Genomic DNA, 27,004 nt, shown 5'->3' with positions numbered 1-27,004 from the left:
ATTTTCTTCCACCCGACAAACTTGTGTTCGAACCCGCCCAAAATTATTGCGAGCAGAGCACTGCGCGCGCTCCAGTGTTATGGTAACGGCACCCCGCCCGCCACTATCACTCAGGCGCGCGCAGTTTCACTCCCTACTGTATCGATGAAGTTGCCTAAAGATGGCGGATTTCCTGCCGTCCCGGTCCTTTCTATCCGTTTGTTTTCCAAACTGTCTTCTCAACAGCAACGAGGCGGAACAACTAAGGAAATCTAAAGAAATAGACAGGGGTCTTTTGAAAGACAAAACTTATGTGAAACGGTTGGTCAAGATACTTTTGCTCGGCGCCGGGGAGAGCGGCAAGTCCACTTTCCTTAAGCAGATGCGCATCATACACGGGCAGGACTTCGATCAACGGGCCAAAGAAGAGTTCAGAGCCACCATTTACAGTAATATTATCAAAGGTAGGAGGTACAAACATCTCTGGCAGACGTCTGCAAAGTGTCGCGTCGGGTCTTAACTTAACTACGTTTGTGGGAACTCTTAATAAAGGGGTCGGTAGACACGAGAGGCCAGTGAAATGAGGTTTAGCTAGCGTTAGCTGAAGTTGCGCTGTAACCTGCCCAGGAGAAACGCCCATGTTATTCTCAACTTTTCAACGTCGTGTTTTTGAACAAAGACTTTAGGGGTTTCTGTGTAATATGTTCTCCTCACTTGTTACCAGGTTAAATCTGTGAATTAAATCTCACTATTGATTTCAGTGGTCAGGAAATCCTAATGAATTTGACTAGAAATGAATGTTAGTGCCCGGGTCTTCTGCATTTTTTTAAGAGCACCGCTTTCAGTTATTTTAATGTAGCATTAATTGTGCTACTTTTGGAGCTACCTTATGTTGATTTCAGAAATGTTATATTAGATGTCGCCTTAGTTTGGACATTAAATCACATTAGCAGGGGCGTTGAAAGAGTCACCGAAGCTGTTAAATCTACCTTTCTGCACGTAACGTTATGCTTTCGCTGTCCGAGTTAATGCCATAGCCGAAACTGGATTATGTAAAAAAAAACTAGTACGAAAAACCCGGCTTTAATTGTAAATCAGATCTCTCTTGTTTTTTGGTATGCTGAGCCCGTCTCGTAAATAACAAAGAGACTGGTGTCTAGCGAGAGCACACCAATGACTCGACTCATTGCCGTGATTGTTTATTCAAACCCAACAGACCGTAATTTATTGGCGTGCATTGTGGCCAAAACGTAATTTTTAGATATAAACTTGTTTATTTCTAGATAGCATATTTTAAAAGGAAGTGTCCTAATGCACGTGTTTGGGGCATTTGTGAAATGGGTGGTGTCCAGAGCTGAGCGTGGCACATGATGGCTGGTTGACAGTGCTACTAAACCACTCACTAACCCCTGTTATGAAAACAAACCAGCTTTTCTAACATGGTTTTGCAGTTTAAGGCTGAAAACACGGAGTTTTATTTCAAAGCTTGTACTTGAAAAGACGTTTACATTGCAAAACGGATAGTGTACTTGTTTCATGAATTTCAAGTATTTTAGGCATGTCTGTTATTTCCCTAAAAGGTTCAGGTCACAATTCTGACTGCTTCTCTTTATTTTTTCTTTTTAAAGGGTATTTGACAAATAATTTGCACCCACTGTATATGATATGGGGCTTCCCTCGCTTGCTGCATTAGGGGCTTTCCAGTGCCTATTGCTATGAAAAGATTTTGAGATTTCCTGTTGAGATTAATGTTTCGTATTGGTCATGTACGAAGTCTTCACATTGACAAATGAATTAACGGTTTAGCAGTGATTTTGTAAAGACTGTCTGTAGTGGTCACTAAAATCATATCCTTCCCCAGCTCAACTTAAACAGGAAACAATTAGTGAAATGGCTGCTTGGATCTAATCCTGTGGCATTTCAGAAAATTTCTCCTTAAAATGTTTAGAAATGGCACTTAACAAGCATAGTAGCATTTTGATTCCTTTCTCATGTTTCACTCAAGAACCAAGTTGGGTGTATTTGAGATGGTGTTTGAAGCAGAATGGTCGCTCACTGTTTGGCAGATTTGTTTGTTGTATGACCATATTATTAACAGTACTAAACCTGCGTGTTTTTAGCATTACGCCTGTGACCAGCTCTGGTTGAGTACTTGCCAGTCTTCCTCTTTGGACAGTGATGCAGGGTATGTTTGTAAGGTACACCCTGTCCAGTCATAAGAGGAGACTTAAAGTGATAGTTCACCCAAAAATGAAAATTCTGTCATCATTTACTTGCCCTCTTTTCATTTCATACCTGTATGACTTTCTTTTGTCCACAGAACACAAAAGAAGATATTTTGAAGAATGTTGTTAATCGGCACCCATTCATTTGCATTGGTTTTGTGTCCATACAATATAAACGAATGGGTGCCGGCACTGTTCGGTTACCAGCTTTTTTCAAAATATCTTCTTTTGTGTTGTGCAGAAGCAGAACAAAGAAAGTCATATAGGTTTGAAATGACAAGAGGGTTAGTAAATCATGACAGAATTTTCATTTTTTGGGTGAACTATGCCTTTATGCTCAGAGAGCAATGAACCTTTTATCAGGTGTGGATTTATACCGTGAAGAAACTGTTTATATCATGTTTCATGTTTTTTATTGTTGTTGCCCCTTCCTTAAACCCTGACAAACAGAAGTTGTAGGGTTGTATTAGCCATTATTTTTGCATTATATAAAGCATATGATCACATTTCTATAGACAGTCGTGCACAGCTCATTCAGTGCTGCACATATTCTTTTAAATGATTTCACTTTAGAAAAGAATTCACATTGAATCGCTAACGCCAGCTGTATATTATGTTGCATTTGCTGCTGAACAGTATAGATTTAGACCTTGCCTTCTGTGGTAACGCTCCCAAGCTGTACCAGATTGTTTATATTTTCTAACTCAGGCATGATCCTGTTTATAATCCTGCAGAGTTCAACTCGACATGCATTTGTTGCATCCTGGTGTTGTTTATAGAATTTGATTAATTTGATAAAATAACGTGATTGTGTTTAATAAGGAAGGTCTTGTTGTTGCCACTGCCAGATCCATTTACACTGGGTAATGGCTTGTAGTTAATGACTGCATTGCTGGTAGGGATTAGAAGGTTTTTGTAAGTTGTAAGGTGAAAGTGCTTTGTAGTCTACATGGTAAGGAAACCCTGAGGTATGACAACGTGTACACACCTCTGCACAACAAACGTGGGATGTGTTAAATTTCGTAGCCCATCTGCACTGAGACTGTATCTCTGTACATCTAAACCTTTTTTTGTTTTGTGTGCTGCAATTTATTGATGCATGCATAGTTTTGTTTATATCTAGGCCTATATGTACATTACAGGGCATTGTATAGTTGTATGCTGCTGGTGTCTATTTTTCTGTGTAATTAAATTGAGGAATGAAATTGTGAGTTTTAACCAACATGCTCTTACCTCACTGGGAGAGGACAGAAGATTTACTATATGTAGTTTATGTATATGTTGAGCATAATGGCTATTTGGTTTCAGTAATGTACACCTATAGACTGTTGTTATTGATTCTGCTGCAAGACATGCATTTAATACAGACAGCTCTCTTTACATGCAGTCTTGTGCTGCACTAATGGACTTCTGCTTGGATATTGCTAACCACTCAAAGAGCCCTTTTGTTAAACAATCGTGACCTTTCATAACCTCATCCCAAAATGTGCAAAAAAAATCTTTAAAGGCTTATTATGTACCTTAAGATATACAACTCAAATAAAAGAAATCATATCAAATGGCTTCTTTGTTCATTACCATATAGCTAGTGGTGAAACGGACGTGCTCGTGCTCTACGGAATGCATGTGACCCGCGGATTAAAGGTTACAAAGGTAACGAAATTTGCATATACATTTTTCGTATTCGTTATCCTAAAAATTTGTCACGCACAGAAACCTTGCACACTGAGTCCGATGTGTATTAAGCAATCCGTTGCAAAAAATTCGCAAAACAATGTAGCCTCCTGGGTTCGATCTGCCTCTCTCCTTATCTCTCTTTTATCCCTTGCTTCTCTCCATTGACAGTATATATTAACTTAAACTGCTGGGTAAGCTAGCTGTAAAGTTAATGTTGTTAACTGTGCGTTCAGACCGCCGCCGTCGAGAGCGTCAAAGTGGCCGGAAGTCATTCATTTTCAATGTGAGCCGGCGGCGAGCAGCGGCGAGGAGCCGTTGAGGGCGTCAAGGAGAGTTGAAATCAGGTCAACTTTATGGTAATGAGCTATGACGCGGTTCGGCGGCAACCAATCGGAACGTAGAAGTCCATCTCTTGAGATGATTCCAGAGAAAGCAGCCCTGTAAACTTTGGTTCCGACCACATTAGTTCCCAAGCAAAATGGAGGAGAAGTTGATAACTGCTGTGGCGGGTTTCCCAATCCTATACGACGCGTCCCTGTTTGCGTACAGGGACATAAATAAAAAAAATGATGCGTGGACCAAGGTGTCTGAGATTGTTTGTGTTCCTGGTGAGTTGCTGATGATTTTACGTCATTAACGTTATACATTTTCTGTAAATAAGCGGAAATTTTATGCTACCTTTAGCGCCAGAGAATGCAAAACAGTGTTACTGCTGCAGAATATTATTTCGTTAGCAAACGTGTAACTACAATAAAGTCTGCACAAGATCAACAAGCTTGTTTGCTTTGAGGCCCCTTTAAATACAAGATAAGATTTCGATCTACGTCAGAGCGTCAGCGCGCCCAAGACTCTTTCTACAGCGTTGTTGGCAGGGCAGCCAGAGCGATTTTTGACGCGCTCAACGGCGGCGGTCTGAACGCACAGTAAGTCAAAGCGTAGATGATGTGATCCACACACAATTTTGATGCGCCGCCCACTTATAATTCTGTAACACTTTTGAGAAGACGTAACGCTTTTGAGAAAGCCAGTCAAGATACTTACTCCATAATCGCCACCTCATAACACCTGTCACATTTTTAATCTGATCTCTAGAGATCCATTTGTGACTGCACGTTTATTTCATATTTATTTGTTATACATATTGTTATTTTTTTAATAATGCATGCAGACTGTGTGACATAAATAATAACCTTTTTAGAAACAAGATTTTCTGTTAAATTAATCTGTTGATATCTTCAGAGTAACTTCATTTTTTTTACAATTCTCTAAAAATATATTATAAATTATCATAATAGTAAAACTATGATTGCATTTACATTAGCTGATCCGATCCGTGACCCAAAGTTTGTGATATGATCCGAACCGTGAGTTTTGTGATCCGTTGTACCACTATTGACAGCATAACTGAATATCAACAGGGCTTGACATTAAGCATTGTCATGTGGTTGTCCTTCGGACAAGTAAATTTGTCATTCACTTGTCCGAGTACAAAAATTACTTGTCCAAAGATGAAAAATATATATTTCATTTGAATTATAATATAATATAATCAATATAATTGTTTCGGATTTAGATTGGTCAAGTTTGCTTCTAAGCATTTTAACTAGTGTCCACTTTGGCCGCCTGAATTTGGTTATAGGCCTACTCTTCATGACTGCTATAAAACAAAGGCAAGCAGTAATTATTGTTAGTGTTAAGGCTGTAGGTTAACTTTTGTGCATATAGCACTGGTGCTAGAAAAGTTTAAAATTTGGTAGCACAGGCCAAACAGTAGTAGCACAAGTATAAATCGTCTGTTGTCATCATTAAAAAAATGCAAGTGCAGTTCATCATGAATAGACAGGTAACTGAAAAAAGACATTAATGTTACATACAGATGAATAAATTAGGGGCGTATCATTTTTAGATTACCTAAATTTGTGTTTTGTTTTGTTGTGTCCTAAAGTTCTGTATTTTTCCTTTTTTACTGTACAATAGTGGTATATTTTTTCCACATAAATTACTATAGTACACTATAGTATTTACTATAGTAAACTGTAGTAAAATTCTTAGATACTATATTGTTTTTGAACTTTACTATAGTATACAGTGTTTATCAATTTACTACAAGGGCACTACAATTTTCAATAGCAAATAGTACACTACAGTATTTTTTGTCTGAGTGTTTAATTTAGGGTGGCAGTCGTGGCCTAATGGTTAGAGAGTCGGACTTGTGACCAGAAGGTTGCCGGTTTGATTCCCAGGGCCGGCGGGTAACGACTGAGGTGCCCTTGAGCAAGGCACCTTACCCCTACTTGCTCCCCGGGCGCTGCAGTGATAGCTGCCCACTGCCCCGGGTGTACGTGTGTTCACCACTTTCTGTGCGTGTGTTCACTACTCTCTGGATGGGTTAAATGCAGAGGTCACATACTCACATTTCGGGTATGGGTCACCATATCATAATAGGTCACTTTAACGGGACTTTTATTTTGACTGGTCTTCGGGAAGTCTCGAGTTTTTGTGTGTTTAAAGATAGCTTCACTCAAACAGTAAAACGCTCGTAAAATAAACTCTCAGAGCAACTCTGGAGATGAAGTTCATGTGTTCATATGTGCAGACGCAGATAAATCCTCGACCATCACCCGTGTTGAATGTTAAACTGTGCGCATAATTCACTCAGACACGCAGAACAGCCAGATGACATTTAAATAACACGATTCTGTGTCCGTATCTAGTTACATGGACTCAGTGCGGTGCGCCATTGATTATTGTTACACACAAACAAGCACAACCACGACAAACGCACTTCGCACAAACACGCAGCGCTGTCTAATGCACATATTCTTATTATCCTACATGTATGTCGCACTGTTGTTATTCTTTTTTTTTCAAGTTACTTGTCCGGTCGAGCAAGTAAAATTCTCTCTCACTTGCCCATACAAAACATTCAATTGTCCCGGACGAGCGTTAATGTCGAGCCCTGATCAAGAAATGGTTTATAAAAAGCAGTTAATGTAAATCTCTAGGATGAATTGTTTGTATTAATGCATTATGGAAGATAACAGTTCTGTGAAATAACAGCATCCATTACAACAACAATGCCTAGTTACCAAGAACAAACCTCTTTAACAAACCTGCCCACAGACAATATAAGCTTTCAGACATTATCTGTGACTGTCATTGTGAGGAAAAGAGCTGGTAGTGGAAACAGGTCTAGCAGGTTATCAGTACTATAGCTGCTGGGGATGCCAGTTTTCGAAAGAAAAGAGAAAGCAAGGTGTGAAAACCAGCCTACAATGAGACTCTCATACACCAATAATCTTACAGGGTTTTTCCTCCATTGAAATTTTTTTGGCCGTCAAAACGAATTTTTGCCCCGCCAAAGATTTATTTGATGATTGAATGTGATTTATGGGCAATATAAATAACTGCAGCTCATGTGACGACTGTGTTCGACTGCATTCTGTGTTGCGCAGAGCAGACCAATATCCATATGATGTGAAGTATAGCTGCGGAAGGAGATGGCATCGTATGCTTTTAAACGCTCTCGCGGAAGTTTGATACATGCCGATCGGTCTGCGCAGCGCCGAAAGAAGCAGAACATTTCGGTTTCTGAACTGTCTCTCTATCAAAAAGCGACTGACACGATGAATCCATGTTTCACGTGGCACATCCGTTGGATATTTTACCTGAATTACCCCTGGATGAACTGCGATCAAAAAGTGCTTTCCTTTTCTCTGACAAGGGTTCTGCTTGTACAACTGACATAAATCTGTGCTAATGCACGATAAAATAATTGTCGGCGTTAATACGACAATAACGCGTTAACTTGCCCAGCCCTACAATTTATATATTTACGTGTAGAAGTGTTTTTTTAAGTGCAACATATTAAACAAAGCTGTTATAGGCCCTGTTTCACAGACAAGGCTTATCTTATGCCAGGACTATGCCTTAGTTAAATTAGGATATTTAAATCGCTTTTATAAAGATGCTTTAGAAAAAACATTACTGGTGTGACTCTTAAGCCAAAGCAATGGCACTGATCTATTTTAAAATATGTCAGGGCAAGTTATTATCAGTTAAGAAAGTTCAAGGATTCATTTTAGTCTGGGACTAGTCTTAAGCCTTGTCTATGAAACCGGGCCATAATGCAACAACTGTATGTACAAATACAAATAAATAAACAGATTTAAACAAATATAAGTCAAGACAAGGGATTTAACCGTACTATATTATTCCAGTGTTTCCCATAGGATTTTGACAGACTTGTGGCGCTGGTGACGTCACAAACTAATTAGCATATCTGTGACGTCATCACGTCGTGTTAGTGTTGGCACTTTTTTTTGACAAGAAAGTTGACAAAAGCGATTTTTTTTTAGTAAAAAAAAAATCCTCGCAGTGTTTGGTTACAAATAGCAGCCGAACTCCACGACTTCACGCACGAAGGCAGCCCAGAGAAACATAGGCAGCATAACGGAAGTCTATTTGAATTATAAACCGAGAGTGTCTTTGCAATAACTAATCACATATTTAAAAACTACAATACTAATTTCTCGATAGAAATGCAATCAGAAGTTGTTGAAAGTGAAAATTAAACTTACATTTATACAAAACTATCATCCAATGGGCGTTTCGACCGCCATTTTACCTTTTCGAGCTTGAGCCTTCTCGACCAATCACGTTCCTCACATGTTGTTATGGAAACGACAGGTCTCTGTCATTGGTTAGCTGTGAAAAAGGAGCTTGATGTAGGGCGTTTTTTTTTCCAAAAAAGTTTAACTTTTTTCAACCTCGAAAGACGCTCTGAGCTGCAGAAAAAGATGCCGCCGCTGGCGTTTAAAAAAGCACTCAGGATGTTTTTTGAAAACACGGTTTACTTCATAGGATTATAATGTAAAACAGACGCTAGCAGCTTCAAAAAATAAGTAAAGTCTGAACATGGCAGTATTTTACAACGGGATGCCACCAGCAGTCACTTTAACCGCTGCTAAAATTCTGATTTATAAACGCAACATCATTGGACAAAATCACAATGCAGTACATCTACATTAAAGAGCGGGTATATGCTGTTTGCCCTTTCTCGACAATGTGTTGCTGTATTACGAACGCTTCTTTGATTTTAAATGCAAGTGACAGTTAAATACGAGAGGCCGAGGGCTCGCGCACACACATGGAGCTCGTCGAAAGAGAGAGTGTATGCGAACACGGAAGATGAGGACGTGCACGCGGCCACGCTCTACACGCACACCAAACAAGTCAGGAAGGAGAGAAGACGCGCAAGCTCTGTTTATCCACTAGTTATTCGATCACAGATACTGTCATTAGCACGGATGGTTACAAAAAAATGTGACGCCAAATATATTTGGGCGGCCATAAATATACCTGGGCGGGACCGCCCAAAGAAATGCATTGTATGGGAAACGCTGTATTCGGTTGTTAAAGGGGTCATATGGCGGAAGTACGTGTTTTTCTGTGTTTTTGGTGTGTTATAAGTTGTCCATGCATGTATTAGACACGTAAAATTGCACAAATTAAAGTGTGGGAACAAAAGATGAATTCTATCTAAAAGCGAATGCTCACCCAGACCTGCCTCAAACGCCTCGTGTAACCACACCCCGGCGAATCTACGTAACTTCGTAACATGATTTGACTAAGACCGCCCAAATCTACATGTAGTTAAGGTGGGCGTAATTGTAAATCTCATTGTATCGCCTGTCAGTACAATTGCTTTGGAACCTGATGTTCCGAATATGGTAAGAGGCGTTACATTTCCGTGAAATGCTTGCAGTATTTGACCAATCACTACGCACTGGTGAACTGGCCAATCATAGCCCACCTCGCGTTTCAGAGAGGCGGGGCAAAGAGGAGATACAAACATGCACGGTATGTGGAAAATACAATGTTTTTTAAACTTTAAATGGTGTATACACATTGCGTTACATCTAAAACAAACGATAATATTTATTTATGAACACTGTTTACTCATATTGCATAATTAAGCGAAACATGTATTAACTCGATGTATACACTACAGTCACCAGGCTCACGGAATCTCCAACATCAATATTTGAATAAATTATGATATTATCACTTACCGTTTATGTGATTCCTATGTTAATCAATAAGGTCCCTGTGCATGTAGCGCTTATTACCGCCTGAACGCATCTGCGCGGTTGGTGTAATAGCAAAATCATTTTTAGACTTTGAGGCCCCCGCGTGGTCTTGGGGCCCCAGGCAATCGCCTGTATTGCCTGTTGGACGGGCCAGCCCTGCCATCAAATCAGTTACTCAAAACACCTCAGAACAGGAAAAGGTTGTAAAACTAAATAACTGAATAAAATGACAATCAAATGTTGTTGTTTTTTGCATTCGTATTGGATTTATTGTCAGTATTGGACTCGCAGATCAAGAGTAGAGTATAGTGCTGTCAAAAATCCTGGTACTTCGACCAAGTCGGTACCTAAAAATAAAAGGTTAGCGGTACCTAATTTTCATAAGACCAACGTATCGGGTCAACCGGGTACTGATGCTCTGTCTGACAGGTTGTCAGTCGGAAACTTTTTATAGCCGCAATAAGACGTGATGAGCGGATAAGCTCGGCTCCGATCCACAAGAGATGCGCACAGAAATACTTCAGAATTAAAGTCATATCACGAAGAAAATGAACAGAGTTTTGTGGGGTAAGGAGGAAACATCCGGATTTATTTGAACAAGTTCAAGGCATGTTGTGCAGAGGTCATTTGTATATGCATAGAGACATTTTCAATATCACACAGGATCACTGCAAAGTTTAGAAAGCTTGAATTGTTTTCAGATGTACAAGTCACTAAAATGCATGTATAGACGAGGAAAACCACCAGTATAACTAACTTAACACTGCAAAATTATAATGCATACAGGTGCTTGTATTGGTATGTAATTCAAATGTGCATATTAAATGCATTTTTTTAGTTTGTTGCTTTTTAAACATCCATATATTTCCATGAATTGCATTGCGTTATCATTTTGGTTCATGTCTTTAAATCTCTTATCTTTAGACATTTATTGTATTTCATAATATTTACATTATGTTCTCTTCTATGCCTTCCATCACAGGTATTCGAGTGCTTGTGGATGCGAGAGAGAAATTGCATATCCCATGGGGAGATTCTTCAAACCAGGCACATGGAGGCATCATGATGGCTTTTGACACACGCTCAGCTATGTTATCACAAGGGATGGTGGAGACAAGAGTGTTTCTAAAGTTCCTGCCTTCAATACGTTCCCTGTGGGCTGACAGTGGCATACAAAATGCATATGATCGGCGCAGGGAATTTCAGTTGGTGAGTTTTCCTCTGCGTGTTTGAGTCATGATTTTAAAGACATGTATTCACAATAGATGCTCTCTCATTTGTAAATCGCATTAGATACAGCGTAATAAGACCTGGGACTCTTACTAAGAAAGCAATTAATGGGCGAGACATTCAGCAGTTTTAAGCATTCTTTGCTTATAGCTTTGTCAGTTGCGAATGGTAGTTCAGGTCACAGCAACAGCAATATAGTTTCTTTTTTCCTTTGACATCTGTAAAGGCGGATTTTTACTTCAGTGTTAGACCTATGCCGTAGCCCCTACGCCATAGGCAACACATTGTTTTTTGTTTATACTTCTGCGTTGTTGTCCGTGTTGACATGCAATGACCAGTAGTCGTCAGTGTCCATGAGTGTGTCGCTTGTATAACCAAGACAAAAGCCGAAGAAACAGCAGCTTGTTGTGTACATTGATGGAAAAGCATTAGCAGTGATAGCGGCAAGTATGCAGTCACTTTTTGAGGGAGGGGTTCAAGCAGACCAATCACAGCATTTGCGGTCTGTCGAATTGACACGTTGTCACATTTTTGGAGAGGTGCACGCCAGGCTATGGCGTGGACGATGCGGCTCTGCGTAGGCTACGGCATAGGTTCGACACAGAACCATAAATCAAGCTTAAGTTCAACAGTGGGAAAGCCCTTTTACAGACTCTAGGCTCCAACTGAAAAAGTTTTGCAGATTGACTTGACAAGATTGTGTCTGTATATTTAAAGAAGATGTGTAAACTAGGGCTGTCACGAATATTAAATAATTGTCTCATCGTGATGGTTTCAGATCATCGCAATTATTGCACATCTCTGTAGAAAACACGAGGAGCTGCAGTGACTGCATATTGCACATTTTAGTGTATATATTGTAACTAAAGTATGATAATACTGGTAAAATGTACCAACGGTCACTTAAATTTTTTTTTAAAGCATGTACCATAAAAAATCTGTAGTACAATTAAATATTATTTAAGCTAATCTCAATGTGTAAACCAGCCTACCAAAATTTAATTAACATAGAAGTAACATTTTATTGTAGTCTTGCAAGTGAGAAAAAAACAGACTAGAAGCTTTTCTATGACTGATAGCATCTTAATGGTGGCTTCAATTCACTCCTGATCAAACTCGTTTTACATCATTTTTGGCGGCTGTATTATTGACGTATTATAGACCTTAAATATACGATGACCCCATTTTTTAAGAGAAAAAGTCTTATATTCATAACAATATGGTTGTTTCAAAGCCGAATCAAAAATGTATGAGAATTAAATGTCAAAGCCCTAAAACAGACAATTAATCGTTAGCCAAATTTCATAATCGTGACAGCCCTAGTGTAAACCACATCACTGCTGTGCTCAGGCCATCGCTGTTGTGCGCTTTGTTTTTCACCAGTGGTCTGTTTCTAGGTCAGTTCAGTGAGGTTTATCAAGGCTTAGACTGGGGGAAAGGAAATCTTTGCTTTTGGTAATTTAGTTTTAATAATATATTTGTCAGATTTGGTCATTTTTGTTTTTCCGTGGTAAATCTTACATGATTTCTTATTTGAGCCTGACGTTAGGGCAAGTACCATCTTAACAACTTCAGGCTTCTCTAAACGGTCTCAGTTCCTAATGCTTTACTTCTTCATTTTAAAAACATGAATTTCACCCAAAAAACTTGACACCCATTAGCCAATGTCATTATTATGATTTGCAGATATCAAATAATATAAAAGGTTTCTTAGTCCTTGTTTTGCTAGATTTAGTCAAGGAAGTGGCATTGTTGCGATTCCTTGAATTTTCCTATGAAATAGTAACTCTTCAAGTAACTTATGTCAGTTACGATTTCAATATTTTCATATTTCCCTTCACTAATGCATAAGGGAGTTTTTTTTCTGGTGGTCTTCTCCTATCCATAGCAGGGCTCTAGACTAACATTTGAGAGAGGTGGCACTGGTGCTACCAAGTCATACAGTTGGTGGCACCAGCCCTTAATTTGGTTGCACCAGACTTGGGGGTGATGCAAGAAAAAAGAAACACTAAAACTACATCCAAACGTGTTAATACATTAATAAATGAATTACAAGTTAATACAAATCATTATTGTGTATACATAAACTCTTTCAACACCTTACTATATTTAAAACACATCTTTAGTAACTAAATTAATGTATGCTACTTTTTCCCTTAATTGCGAACAACTCCTATAAGGAGTACACAATTCGTGAAGTTTGCAGGTGACACACATTTTTATTTTACTTGCAAGAGTGAGCGCTTCACTCGTCTGCTCTGTCGGTCCTTCCGCTTCATCAATATAGCATTGAGCGAGCCCTGCATAGTGATCCTCACAGCATGGGCATGTTGCGATTTACTCAGAACAGCAGATGTATGCTAGCTAGGACAAGAAGCAACATGACACTGAGCAGATTTACTGCGGCCCGGATCTATTGAGCTGATAACAGGGTTGATCTTCTCTTCATCAACACCAGGAATCTCTGTTCACTTACAGCCAAGGCCCTTGCTTTGCTTTGGCAAGTGTGTGCAAAAGCAAATTTGACCGTTACTTTTGATGACTGAGGTTTATGTGCAGCTCTCCTACAATGCAAACAGGCTCTTCCCTCCGTTCTGCCACAGGCTTCAGTGATTTGCATATTGCCTTGCACAGCCTGTGTGAGTAAAGGGAACAAATACTTTTCTGCCCTGTAATCCACAAACCACGTGTGTCGAGTGCAAAACATTAACAGGCTTCCTGCTTTCACACACCTGCCCCTTCAGCCTCTGGGGGTTATGGTATGTACCCGATGTGCAACAAAACAAAACTTGTTATAGATTCCAGCAGTCAAGATCCCTGTTCCTCCCTCCCCTTCAGTCCTTCTGGTCCCACCCCTCTTATTTCTAGGCCTTGCATAATCTTAATCCACCGCTTTAGCCTCTTTATGTGCTGTTCTCACCACTCCCAGTATTTTATAATATTAGCCTGTAATTTTGCAATATTTACTTGTTTTTTTGCGCTTTAAAGAGAGCAAGCAGTTTATAACTGTTGAATTGAGTTTAATGATCCCAGGATTTCCTTGCAGTCTATGAGTGTCTGCCCTCCATCAGCGAAGTTCATTTCAGTCCCACTTACTCAAGGCTTAATCTGATTTAGCAAATGCTTATGGGATGGAGGGCTTTCAAAAGGCTGACTTGCATTACAAATTCAGACAATGATGCTGCTTTGTAAAAACTAAACAGTGCTGTTCTCAGCTGCTGTTCCCACAGGATCCATGATGTCTGCAGATTGAAGGCACCGGAAAAGATGTTTTGATAGGATACATCCACCCAAGTCCGCTCTCTTCTCTTTTCCAAACAATGCTTTCTGTGCTCGATCCACCCTGTAGTGGTACATCTGAGCGCTTGAAGGTTTGGAAAGTGTGAACAAGTATTGTTTTAAGAGTATTCTAGAGTATTCTTCACTTAAGTTTTTGTTGAATGGCAGGAGGTTTTGGGAGACTGACAGGTTGAGGTTGATTTGAGATTGCCAGTCTTCTATTTACTTATATCCCAGCCTGAGATTACCAGGATCTGGGGGAAGGATTGAATGATCCGTGAAGGAATGTTAAGATGTGTTTTAAACAATGGCCCTCGTGCACAGCAGCAGATCTAATGCCCATGAAAGTGGATAGGTCACGTACCCCTCCTCTTACGCAATATTATTCTGTCTTCCAACATTATTACACGATGACAGTTTCCTATTTGTCTGTAAATTACTCCGACATTTAGGTTACTTAGTTTTAAATGGATGGTTTCAGCGGCAACAACATAAACAAACATTATGTGGCCCAAACTTAACTTCCGGTAGATCTCCGCAAAAAATCAATTACTGTTGAGTAGTTTTATTGTAATTTAAAACAAGTTATATACAATAAAATCTTAATATTAATGTAAATTAAATATAAAATAAATTATCTTATAACCAAACACAGACCAGAAGTTAACTTCAGGTCAGCGTGTCCGTCCAATGAAACCGTCTATAGAATGTAGCTTCTTGTTGTCTATTTTGGGATAAAAGCTTAATTTCTTAAGGCAAATTAAAAGCTTTTAAATTAAAATGTGCAGCAAATTAAAAAACTTGTAGTTTTATTAATATTTTAAATTACCTTATATTTATATCCGTGGTTTTTCACATTTCAGTTTATAGGTTTTTTTCTTCACATTTTTAGTTTAGCAGTTTTGTTATGTGCCTTTGTCATTTTTATATATTTTTTAATTTTAAGTTGCTAATGATATACAAATTGAATTTGTTTTTTTATTTTATTTTAATATTTATTTTCAGTTAATAATTTTAGTGACTCATTATTGTGTTCATTATTTCTGGAGCCTAAAATGAATTTTTGTTCTCTCGATATACATTAATATATAAAATATAATTGCTTCATTGCTCAGGTGTTGCTAAGTTAACAGGACTTCCTTTTTAGCGTTGCTCAGAAACTGATATCATGGCCTGCGCTGAGCATGTTGTTCCTATGTGCCCACACCCTCCATTGAAGATGAACACAGAAGGGCTGTGGCTTCATGCCCAGCTGGGGGAGGGTTACCAGGGGGTTTCTTATGACATAATACCCTCCATACTGAAAGCCACCTCAAAAGACCTGTGTGCATCCCTCCTAAACCTCAGCTACCCCAAACATGCAAATAGATGTTTTCATGTGTCAAGAGGGGTTTTTGATGTTAGAAATAAGGATGGCTCAGACAGTTTTGTAGTTTTTTTTCTTGTCAGTCATCTGTGATTGGTTTTTCACTGAGCTTTGCTCTACAGTTTCTTCGCGTACTGAATATGATGTGGATCACACAGAGAAGGAAGCAGAACAGAACTACTTCCTGTTTATAAGCATGCCAAACTATTGTAGTTGCACCGGTCTGAAAGGCTGAGTGGTTCTTGACGTGAACTTCACGGAACATTAGCATGAGGATATTCGTTGTTGCCGTTTCCTGGGCAGCTTGTTCCTATTACTGAAGATTTTCATTTTCCGAACCAGACTCCACACCTAGGTGTTCTCCTTCCTTCGAACCCTGTAGTGAGTCACCCATGCTGTTTTCTAGCGTCCGGTGTTATTGTGCTGGTGGCGTGCCATGGTGAGGCCAGCTGTCACGAATATGGGCTGAAGAAGGAGGTCACCGTATGAACTCTGCTTCCCAATAAAAGTTTGGCAAATGTTCAGTCAGCGTTGATGTGAAATAGAGATTGCAGATGAGCAGAATCATCTTAAAATATGTTAGTAATAGTTTTCTACATCGTCTTGTTTTTAATGTACAGTGTCTTTGATTACTGGCATCCTGTGCCGTCATGACGGTTTTCATGAGATTCACATCCGTCTGTTCTTTTCATGTCGAGTGAGGCCCTTGTTTTTGTGAGCACTGACTTGGGCACACTTATTTTGCTTACAAGCAGATGACAGGGCTGTTTGGGAACATTTAACTCTAAAAGCCTTTCTGTCATCAGCATCAAACAACATTATGCAAATATTTTTGTGTACAAATGAAGAATATTGAATGAAAGGTTTCGTAGTTTTCATTTTGTACAAGCAGAAAACACAAAACAGATCACAGTCTGATAGGCTGATAGACTTCTGAAGTGATGATCATTTTTTATGGTTGCCTCATTATTTTCATCCTCAAATTTATTACGGTGCTTTGATAACATGACTGATTCTCACTCTTTGTCATCTTCACAGGGTGAATCGGTGAAGTATTTCCTGGATAACTTGGACAGACTGGGAACACCGGTAAGCATGTCAGACTTCTTGTGTCTTTGCAATTTGAGTTCTATTTTAGTTTTAAGCACTGACAGGTTGTGTCGAGCTTGCAGAATTTTACAGAAAGGTTTTAAAAAATGGTGAAATGTGCTAATGAAGCTGGGAAATTTGAGACTTGTCAGGTTTCTGGCGTGCAGTGACGTCACCATTGATGGTCCGTCTAGAAATAAAAAATGCTGCGGGAAATCAGTCAGAAGCTTTATTTTTATATTTCTTCTCATGTCCGCAGTACCGGCTTTTGCCATTTCTACATCAACTGCATGATCGAGAACAGATTTTATGCAGTATTTTACCGTTACTTTTATTTGAGACTTTTACTATTAAGCTGTCAGACATGCGCACTTAAACGAAAGTGTGAGAAAACCAGTAAAGACGTTTACATGCAATGGGAAATCGGCGTAATGGACAAAAACTACCCCTCCCTAGCAGTTTTTGCTTATGCCGTTTATGACATTTCCCCAATAAAAGAAAAGCGTTTTACGCGTTTACATGACCTTATACGTTATCAGCTTATTTAGCATAATCTGAGTAAGACTGTGCATGTAAACACACTCAATGAACAATATAGTTTGTCAGCATTTATTAATCTTTCTAACGTAATGGCAATATATTTATTCATGTTAGTTCTTGGTACATTAACTGATGTAAACGGAAACAATTTTTGATAAAAAAAGCATTAGTAAATGCTAAAATGAACATGAACTAAGTTGAATAAATACTGTAGAAGTATTGTACATTGTTATTTAATGCATTAACTAATGTTAACAAATACAACCTTATTGTAAAGTGCTACCAATTGATCTCTTTACAGCAGGATTGATTTATTAAAGCAGAACATAAAGAGATTATTGAATGGCAAGTGTTAGAAGATGATGTATTTTCGCACAGAATCAAGTGGCATGACCTGGCTCCCTTACTCACCAGCTAGCACAGACTAGAGAAGTGAAACTAGTTCTGCTTGCATCAAAGGTCACATGTTTTACTCTCTCAATAGGGGCTGTCAACCATTTTCCATAATATTTCCTATAGCAACTTTTTCTCAAACATTTTAACCCAAGAAATCACCTTCACCAGTTTCTGTGCAAATGTTTACAGGGTAGTTCATCGAATCCTTCTTATTCCTATTCACATGGAATAGTTCCTCATGCGCACATGACAGGTTTTCTTGCTCAAACATGATAATGATAAATGTTCAGAGGTAGGTCGATGATGGCTCACATTAGCTGTCAGTTACGAAAGGAGTAGTTCACCCCAAAATTAAAATTTACTCACCCTTTTATCCAAAGCGACTTACATTGCATATCCTATACATTTGTTTCTAAGTATGTGCAATCCCCTGGGATCGAACCCACAACCTTGGCGTTGTTAGCACCATGCTTTTACCACTGAGCTACAGGAAAGTGTATGACTTGCTTTCTTCAGTTGAACACAAACAAATGCAATAGACACAAAATGCATTAAAACGTTATTTTATCCTGTACAGGACTAAACATATTGTGGCTCCAAAAAGCACATCCATCCATCCATTATGAAAGTAATCCAAATGACTCCAGTGGTTGGTTTAATAAATGTCTTGAAAAGTGAAACGATAGGTGTGTGTAAGAACAGTTTTAATATTTTGAGCTTAGTAAAACTTAAACCAAAACAAACATCAGCGCTCATCAAACAGCTTCAAATTTCATTGGTTCATTTGTGTCTTGTGACGAAATATCAGAGGTGTGTGTGTGGCTTAATAATTAGAGAATTTTCATTTTTGGGAGAAAATGTTTCGATATTCTTCACCAGTTTTGATGCCACGACAAAAACAACAGTGCTGTGTGTGTTATATACTAGTCATCAAGACCTACAACTGAATGCGAAAACAATCAGAAACCACCACCTTTCTGCTTTTTTGTAATAGCCACACTTTAATACATGTGTTATAGCTGGTGTAATTACTTGTAGTATATCCTTTTATTTATGCTCTAGATTATGTGATGTAATCATAGGTTAATCTTCATTTTAACTAGCTGTGAAAGCAGCAGGACATTTTGTCTGATTGTGTCTTTTTTGCCCATCTGCAAAATATCATTTGTCCAATTGTTGGTGACTTATAGCTTAGTTTTATAGTTGTTGCTATAATCGTCGGAAACACAGTTTGGGGTCTTGTTAGGACAAAATGTAATGCATTCATCTGTGCAACTGTCATTGTATGAGTGCATAAGGGGCCGGTGCGGTTTGAGTCACGTGACCTGCTGCTCATATTCTCTGTCTGTACTGAACGGATGTTTGCGGTTTTGTGCTCTTTCTAGATGCTGCTGACTGCAGTAAAAGTGACGACGATTAGTATCTCAATTTTGCCTCCAGCGTTGAGACAGTTCTGCTGTCCGACAGAAGACCAGATAATTTGACATTGATTCAGAATTTATGACTTATTCCTTTATGTCATGCTAAATCTTACTTCGTCTGTAATTTTCTTCTTCTTTCATCTTTCCTTTATTTTTCATTCTTTTCTCTTTAAATGAATGATGGCATATGAAGAATAGCGACCGAGAGGATGATCCATTTAGTTCCCAAGCTTATCACACTTTCTGTATTACTTTTCTTGACGTCACTCTCTCCCGCTTGGCCTTAGTCTGTCATTCTGAGAAAGAGGAAGCAGGCTTGAATGTGTTCTGCACCAGGGACGCGCCTCAGACAGGCCTTGCGTTTTCAGCTCGTCAGTTTTTTTTTTTTTTTTGTCAAACGGCTACTCTTTGCATTGAGCCACAGCAGCGTGGACCACCCCCCTTGTGAAATCACACCACCAACAAACAGGAAGAGGAAATACTGCACGCACATCCAAGTGTGCTCAGAGGGAAAGGCCTCTTGACTCTGTTGGAAAGTATACGTTTCAGTTTGCATTCATGTCTGTCCTTCACGTGCTGTTTTTTGTGCTGTAAACATTGAGGAGGTCATGAACATATGATACATGATGTATGACAAAATACAGACATGCATCTTTACCTTTTACTAACAAAATGGAGACTATTACATATTTATTTGATATCTAAAAAGCCTAGTATTTTAAAATCTATTCCAGTTGAATTGTGTCATCCAGTCTCATTGAAAAGGAATGAGTTCAGGTTATCAGGTTCAAACCTTGTCTGTCAGGTTATGTCATTGTCTGTAAACACCGACTGCTGCCTTCTGGCACTCAGCCCATATTGGATGGCTCTCCCATTAAAGGCAGTTGCCTTTGATGTCATCCCGTCTGGAATTTCAGAAATGTATCCCGGGCCCTGTGTGCTAGCACTAAGGGTTGAACCGTGCTATTTCTCTAATCAACTTACATTTGCTTAAGTGGACTTAGAGTAGAGTTTCACATAATACATATTGTGTGCATTTCCTTCCACACTGTATTGGCCTGAGCTTGAATTGAAATTCACCTTTTTGACCCCTACCCCCATCTCTGGTATGCTAGAAATGTGAAGAAAGGACCATGAGCTGTGCATCATAGTTGTATGCTTCCCCCACACACACACAATTTTTTTGTGACGCTGTGGAACTGCTGAGGTCAATGTCAAAATACATTGACAAGAATTTGGTGTGAAGTTTAAAAAGAGCTGGGTTGTTTAGCCCATGCTTAACCCTACCTAATTTAAACCAATGGTCGAGTTTGTCTATATTTGACTCAACATGTTTTATTGGTCCATTATTTTTGGTATTTTAATAGTAATGAACTTGAATTCTTGTTCTCTCAGTTGTGATAGCCTTTGAAATGAAAATAAGTGTGTGATTTACGGCATGCATCGAAATTGGCTAATGGTATTGGGGAAGACATTTGAATTTCCTAGTATAAAACAATATATATTGTTTTTCCATTATTATCGAATATCGAGACATCGGCGATATATACGATAACATTGTCACATCGCCCAGCTCTATGTGACAGTAGCTTTGAAGAATACTGTGTGCTCTGTAGTTGTATGAATAGTTTGTGTTATTTATCAGGTGTGTGAAATGCAAACTTCTGTGGCTTGATATGATTTGTATATCAGGTCAACCACCCGTTTGCAAATCTTATTTCACCATGAACTGATATTTGCTGGTCTGTGTTTGCCATTAAGTAACCACAGCTCTTTTACTGTAAATATGGAAAACATCATCAAGAAACGTCTTTGGATTGTGTTCCTTTATCACCCTGTGTTAGACATTACTATCAAAAGTTCAAACGAATCCTCTTCATATCAGATTCATTGCCTCATTTCTTTGTTTTCTCTCCCCACAGGACTATCTTCCCTTACAGCAGGACATTCTGTTGGCACGTAAGCCCACCAAAGGCATACACGAGTACGATTTCGAGATCAAGAACGTACCCTTCAAAATGGTGGACGTGGGCGGCCAGCGGTCGGAGCGCCGCCGGTGGTTTGAGTGCTTCGATAGCGTCACCTCCATCCTCTTTCTGGTTTCGTCCAGCGAGTTCGACCAGGTGCTGATGGAGGACCGCGAGACCAACCGCCTCATGGAGTCGCTCAACATCTTCGAGACCATAGTCAACAACCGCGTCTTCAGCAACGTCTCCATCATCCTTTTCCTCAACAAGACGGACCTGCTCGAGGAAAAGGTCAAAACGGTGGCCATCAAGGACTATTTCCCCGAGTACACAGGGGAGCCGCACAGCCTAGCAGACGTGCAGAAGTTCCTGGTGGAGTGTTTCCGAAACAAACGTAGAGACCAGCAGCAGAAGCCTCTGTACCACCACTTCACCACCGCCATTAACACAGAGAACATTCGACTGGTCTTCCGTGACGTCAAGGACACCATCTTGCATGACAACCTCAAACAGCTCATGCTGCAGTGATGCTGCTCCAACACATCCTTCACATGTCTCCAAATTCACCCTCTTCAGCTCAGATGTTTGTACTCCATACAGTAACCTTTCTGAATAGCTCTGACATGCTTTTACGTGGGGATGCAGGCCTAGCCTAGCGGTCTGTCGGGAGCACAGAATGGCAGGGTTTCTCCCTCAGTGGCCAAGGGTAGTTATCCTCTTAAACAGAGTAAGGTTAGAGAAGAGAGTGTGTCTGTCCACTCACACTTGTTGTTGTCCTCCTTATTCAGCCTGCCAAGAGATGCTGTATGTGTCATTAAACATTACCCTCCGTCAGTGAAGCCTTTCACTGCAGGTGCCAAAAGCAGTTCCCCTATGTTACTAACAACAGCGGAGGGAGGAAGGTTTTGGTGGAGAGCGAAAGCGGGAGGATGTCTTAGCACTGTCCTGAATCTGTTACCTTTTGAGCCTTTTATTACTGACCAAATAGTGAAATGAGATGAGCAAACGCTTGTGATGTTTTAACCTTTTAACAGGAACTATGTTCTGAGCCTCTCCGTCAGAAACCTGCCCGGCCTTAATTTCCCCCCCGTGTTTTTATTACTTGTAGTTGTCTATTCAATTGGTCAGTTTTAGAACTCTGTTGTTTTTAATATAGATATATGACTATATTTACCAATAAGAATCTAAGTTATATTTCAAAAGGTTTACACTTTTCGACTTTCCTCTGCTGATGGATAACGCTTACGATCCGAGATTTTTGTTTTCAACGTTTTATACCACTTGATGATAAACTGAATTTTTACTGCGGTTAGCCAACGCGAGGCGAGCGGATAAATACAGTTTATATGGCGTAAACTCAGGGCTGAATGTAGACCACTTTAATGTATTGATGAAACTAACTCTGCTCGCCTGAAGCCTTCAGGAACGTCTACTTATTGTAACTCTCCATCAGTGGTTGGAAATCATATTTTCTTTGCTGGCCTGCAGACATCATCCTTTCCCTTAGCTCGAGTCCTTACAGTTGTATTCGTTTGTCCATCAGGGAATGAAAAACTGTGTCGTCTTAATTTATTCGTTGTTTTGTTAACTATTACTGCCTTTTTTGGTCAGACCCCAACCATTTTTTCAGAGTTTAGGACAACATTGCTAACAAATGCTTCTGTATTGACATGTTTCGCAAGTGCCACACGTTTAAGGTACCAATAATTTAGATCACCTGTCTGCATGTATATGCATACAAAAGGGATAGATCTCACTTGTGAACATTCTCCCTCTCTTTAATTGTGTATAGCTACTTGTATAGTGCCATGTCCACTTTGAATACTACTGTTGTAGTAAGTATTTTATGTAAATAGTCTGTATCTCACGCACCTCACTCTTTTCTAAAGGATATGTAATCAACACTGAATATGTATAGCTGTTTTTGCCACTGTGTACTTACACAATCAACTGCCTGTTTCTTTTGTAAAAGCTGACTGCCTCCCAGTAATGTGCTCCTTTCTGTCCGTTCAGAGTTTTGTCCTTCTTTTTGGCTGGCTCATCTCTGTTTTGAGGCAACTTTGGTTGTGAATGGTGCCTGTATATGTGTCTATGCATTTAGATGCTGCTGGTTTTTAATGGTTGCAGTACCGGCCGATCAATGGCCGGCAGTAGAGGAGTCATTGTCTGGTTTCAGATTCTGCCATATGCCCCTGGCTGAAGGCCCAGGAGGCTTGTGAATGCAAGTATTACATCTTCACACTCTGCTGACAGTATCCTGTGTCTTCTAGTGCCAGTTAGTGCCCAACCAATGCCTGATCAGGCTTTGCATGATTTCATTCATGCGCACAGATATGAACAGGGACTGTGGTTTGGTATTAGTCTTAAAATTGGCGTGACACCATGCAAACCTAAATGGCTCCAAGCACAAGCACTGGAGATTCTGAATGATTTACCTTTGAGTATGCGAGTACATTTCAGCGTTTTTACATAGAGTGTCAATCTCTAGTATTTGATGTGATCTGTATTGTCATAGGTGCCTAGCTATCAAACGTTTGTCAGTTGCTGACTTTGCGTTACCTGACATCCACATAGAGATCTGAGCTCCGAAACCTAAAAAAGCAAGCGTTACATACCTTGAAAAAAGAGGAAATGGTCGAGAACGCTTGTGAGTCACAACAAGCTATCCTTGTCTGTTGATAACCACTGACCTCCTGTCTGTGTGTAGGCACAGGCTCAGTTGAGCTGTGCTGGCTCTGTAGGCAAACCCAAGTTCTTGTGAAAATGATGTCCCTTTCTGGTTTAGTTGAAAGGCCTGTAGGTATGACGGGGGGGGGGACAAAAGCTGCCACTGTCGTTGTCATGGCGACACCAACCAACACCTCAATCCCTCTGTTGGAGTGCATTAAGGCACCTGAAGTGCATTTTTTCTTTGTTGACATCTTAGCGGTTAATGTGATGTTCCCTCAGTTGACATGTTAAAAAGGATGATGCTGCACACATACAGATACACTACTAAGATTCCTTCTCTGTGTTTGAGATTTAAACTGGGCTTTATTCTCAAAGTCTTTAATATTTGACTTCCAAAGTGTCGCAGTGAATACGAGTTACGATTCTCCACTTTTCTTAAAAAATGAACACACTGTAACACTCTGAAACGTGATTGTGATCAGAGATAGCAGATTAGTGTTTTTCATTTGTGCCCAGATAATCAAGGTTGAATATTAGAAATATGCCTGCCACAAAATCTAATTCCTTGTGCCTCCTGTTTGATGCTTCAGATCTTTCCGGGCTTTTTTGTACTTAGGTTTTTTAAAATTTTGATTTATGTGGAGTCCTCAAAATAATTCATAATGATTCCGAGTGAAAGACTTGTGCACTCAGTATAGATTATAGCTTTCATTGTACAGTCTAACCTATGCTTCCTCACTCTTCATCATTGACTCAATAAAATACTTTTTCAAAAAAATGAAGTTTTTTGTTTCATTGTGAACTTAATTTTAGTGAAAGCTTGTTTGAATTGTGACAGATATTTCGTAAATACACTGTTCGTAATGTGCATTTATCATTTAAATCGGCGTCTCTGTCGAGGTGCAGTTTCACTTCATTACCGCTAAGTTGCAGTGTTACGCTAAATTTAAACAAGGAAAAAAATCTGTGAAGTTTAGTTTACAGATAAACTGTTCTACGTCTTCTTTTTGCAAAGATTGCACCATTTTAAATTTCTAAACACAAATGCATATTTATTTAAATATTGCAGAATTGAACCATGGTTTTACCACAGGGTATTTGTAGTCAAACCAAAATAACCACAAATTTACCATATACGACAGTAACTACAGTGAACTGTATTAATACAAATAGTAAATTATTGTAATAAAAGCATATCTAGTTCATATCTAGAAATCTAAAAATGTAATGGGTTATTGCCCGGTTTTACAGACAAAATTTCATGGTTCTGCTGAACTCAAAAGGAAGATATTTGGACGAATGCCAGTAACCAAACAGATCTCGTCCCCCATTTAATGCCATAGTAGGGAAAATAAATACTATGAGAGTCAATGGGGGATGAGATCTGTTTGGTTATGACATTCTTCCAAATATCTTCCTTTGTGTTCAGCAGAACCATGAAATTTATACAGGTTTGGAACAATCTGAGGGTGAGTAAATGACGACAGAACTTTCATTTTGGGGTGAACTATCCCTTTAAGTCCCAGACTAAAATTAATGTGTTAGCTGACCTACCTGAAAATAACTTAAAATTTCAATGCCATTGCTAGGTGGTCTCAAGATGCACACCAGTAATGTTTCTCAAAAGTCAATTAAATATCCTGGCTCATGCTAAGCCTTGTCTGTGAAACTGGGCTTAAATATATCACTGGCATAAGTTATTCTTTACAGTTTTTCATACCGTTACAGTGTCTGGTTGAAGTAAGCCATTTTGGATAGTAGCTAGTGTATGTACAAACCCGATTCCAAAAAAGTTGGGACACTGTACAAATTGTGAATAAAAACAGAATGCAATGATGTGGAAGTTTCAAATTTCAATATTTTATTCAGAATACAACATAGATGACATATCAAATGTTTAAACTGAGAGAATGTATCATTTTAAGGGAAAAATAAGTTGATTTTAAATTTCATGGCATCAACACATCTCAAAAAAGTTGGGACAAGGCCATGTTTACCACTGTGTGGCATCCCCTCTTCTTTTTATAACAGTCTGCAAACGTCTGGGGACTGAGGAGACAAGTTGCTCAAGTTTAGGAATAGGAATGTTGTCCCATTCTTGTCTAATACAGGCTTCTAGTTGCTCGACTGTGTTAGGTCTTCTTTGTTGCATCTTCCTCTTTATGATGCGCCAAATGTTTTCTATGGGTGAAAGATCTGGACTGCAGGCTGGCCATTTCAGTACCCGGATCCTTCTTCTACGCAGCCATGATGTTGTAATTGATGCAGTATGTGGTCTGGCATTGTCATGTTGGAAAATGCAAGGTCTTCCCTGAAAGAGACGACGTCTGGATGGGAGCATATGTTGTTCTAGAACTTGGATATACCTTTCAGCATTGATGGTGCCTTTCCAGATGTGTAAGCTGCCCATGCCACACGCACTCATGCAACCCCATACCATCAGAGATGCAGGCTTCTGAACTGAGCGCTGATAACAACTTGGGTTGTCCTTGTCCTCTTTAGTCCGGATGACATGGCGTCCCAGTTTTCCAAAAAGAACTTCAAATTTTGATTCGTCTGACCACAGAACAGTTTTCCACTTTGCCACAGTCCATTTTAAATGAGCCTTGGCCCAGAGAAAACGCCTGCGCTTCTGGATCATGTTTAGATATGGCTTCTTTTTTGACCTATAGAGTTTTAGCCGGCAACGGCGAATGGCACGGTGGATTGTGTTCACCGACAATGTTTTCTGGAAGTATTCCTGAGCCCATGTTGTGATTTCCATTACAGTAGCATTCCTGTATGTGATGCAGTGCCGTCTAAGGGCCCGAAGATCACGGGCATCCAGTATGGTTTTCCGGCCTTGACCCTTACGCACAGAGATTGTTCCAGATTCTCTGAATCTTTGGATGATATTATGCACTGTAGATGATGATAACTTCAAACTCTTTGCAATTTTTCTCTGAGAAACTCCTTTCTGATATTGCTCCACTATTTTTCGCCGCAGCATTGGGGGAATTGGTGATCCTCTGCCCATCTTGACTTCTGAGAGACACTGCCACTCTGAGAGGCTCTTTTTATACCCAATCATGTT

General features: G+C 39.5%; 1 protein-coding gene across 1 annotated transcript; it reads left to right on the top strand.

Moving 5' to 3' along the window:
- The first annotated feature begins 115 nt into the window (after positions 1-115).
- Positions 116-24,707, top strand: gna13b (guanine nucleotide binding protein (G protein), alpha 13b). The gene is made up of 4 exons (XM_057345694.1): positions 116-443; positions 10,956-11,182; positions 16,887-16,937; positions 21,217-24,707. The coding sequence occupies exons 1-4, from the start codon at positions 161-163 to the stop codon at positions 21,787-21,789; spliced, it is 1,134 nt and encodes a 377-aa protein (XP_057201677.1). The 5' UTR covers positions 116-160; the 3' UTR covers positions 21,790-24,707.
- The last annotated feature ends 2,297 nt before the right edge of the window (positions 24,708-27,004 follow it).

The sequence above is a fragment of the Triplophysa rosa genome, linkage group LG11 (assembly GCF_024868665.1).
Source record: "Triplophysa rosa linkage group LG11, Trosa_1v2, whole genome shotgun sequence".
In the NCBI taxonomy this organism is placed as follows: domain Eukaryota; kingdom Metazoa; phylum Chordata; class Actinopteri; order Cypriniformes; family Nemacheilidae; genus Triplophysa; species Triplophysa rosa.
This window is presented reverse-complemented; position numbering and strand designations above follow the sequence as displayed.

What these genes read in the sequence shown, in the direction of transcription:
- gna13b (XM_057345694.1), top strand. Translation starts at nt 161, where the DNA reads ATGGCGGATTTCCTGCCGTCCCGGTCCTTTCTATCCGTTTGTTTTCCA. An exon ending in TTACAGTAATATTATCAAAG is followed by an intron (nt 444 to 10,955) that starts GTAGGAGGTACA and finishes CTTCCATCACAG; the next exon opens with GTATTCGAGTGCTTGTGGAT. An exon ending in TGGACAGACTGGGAACACCG is followed by an intron (nt 16,938 to 21,216) that starts GTAAGCATGTCA and finishes CTCTCCCCACAG; the next exon opens with GACTATCTTCCCTTACAGCA.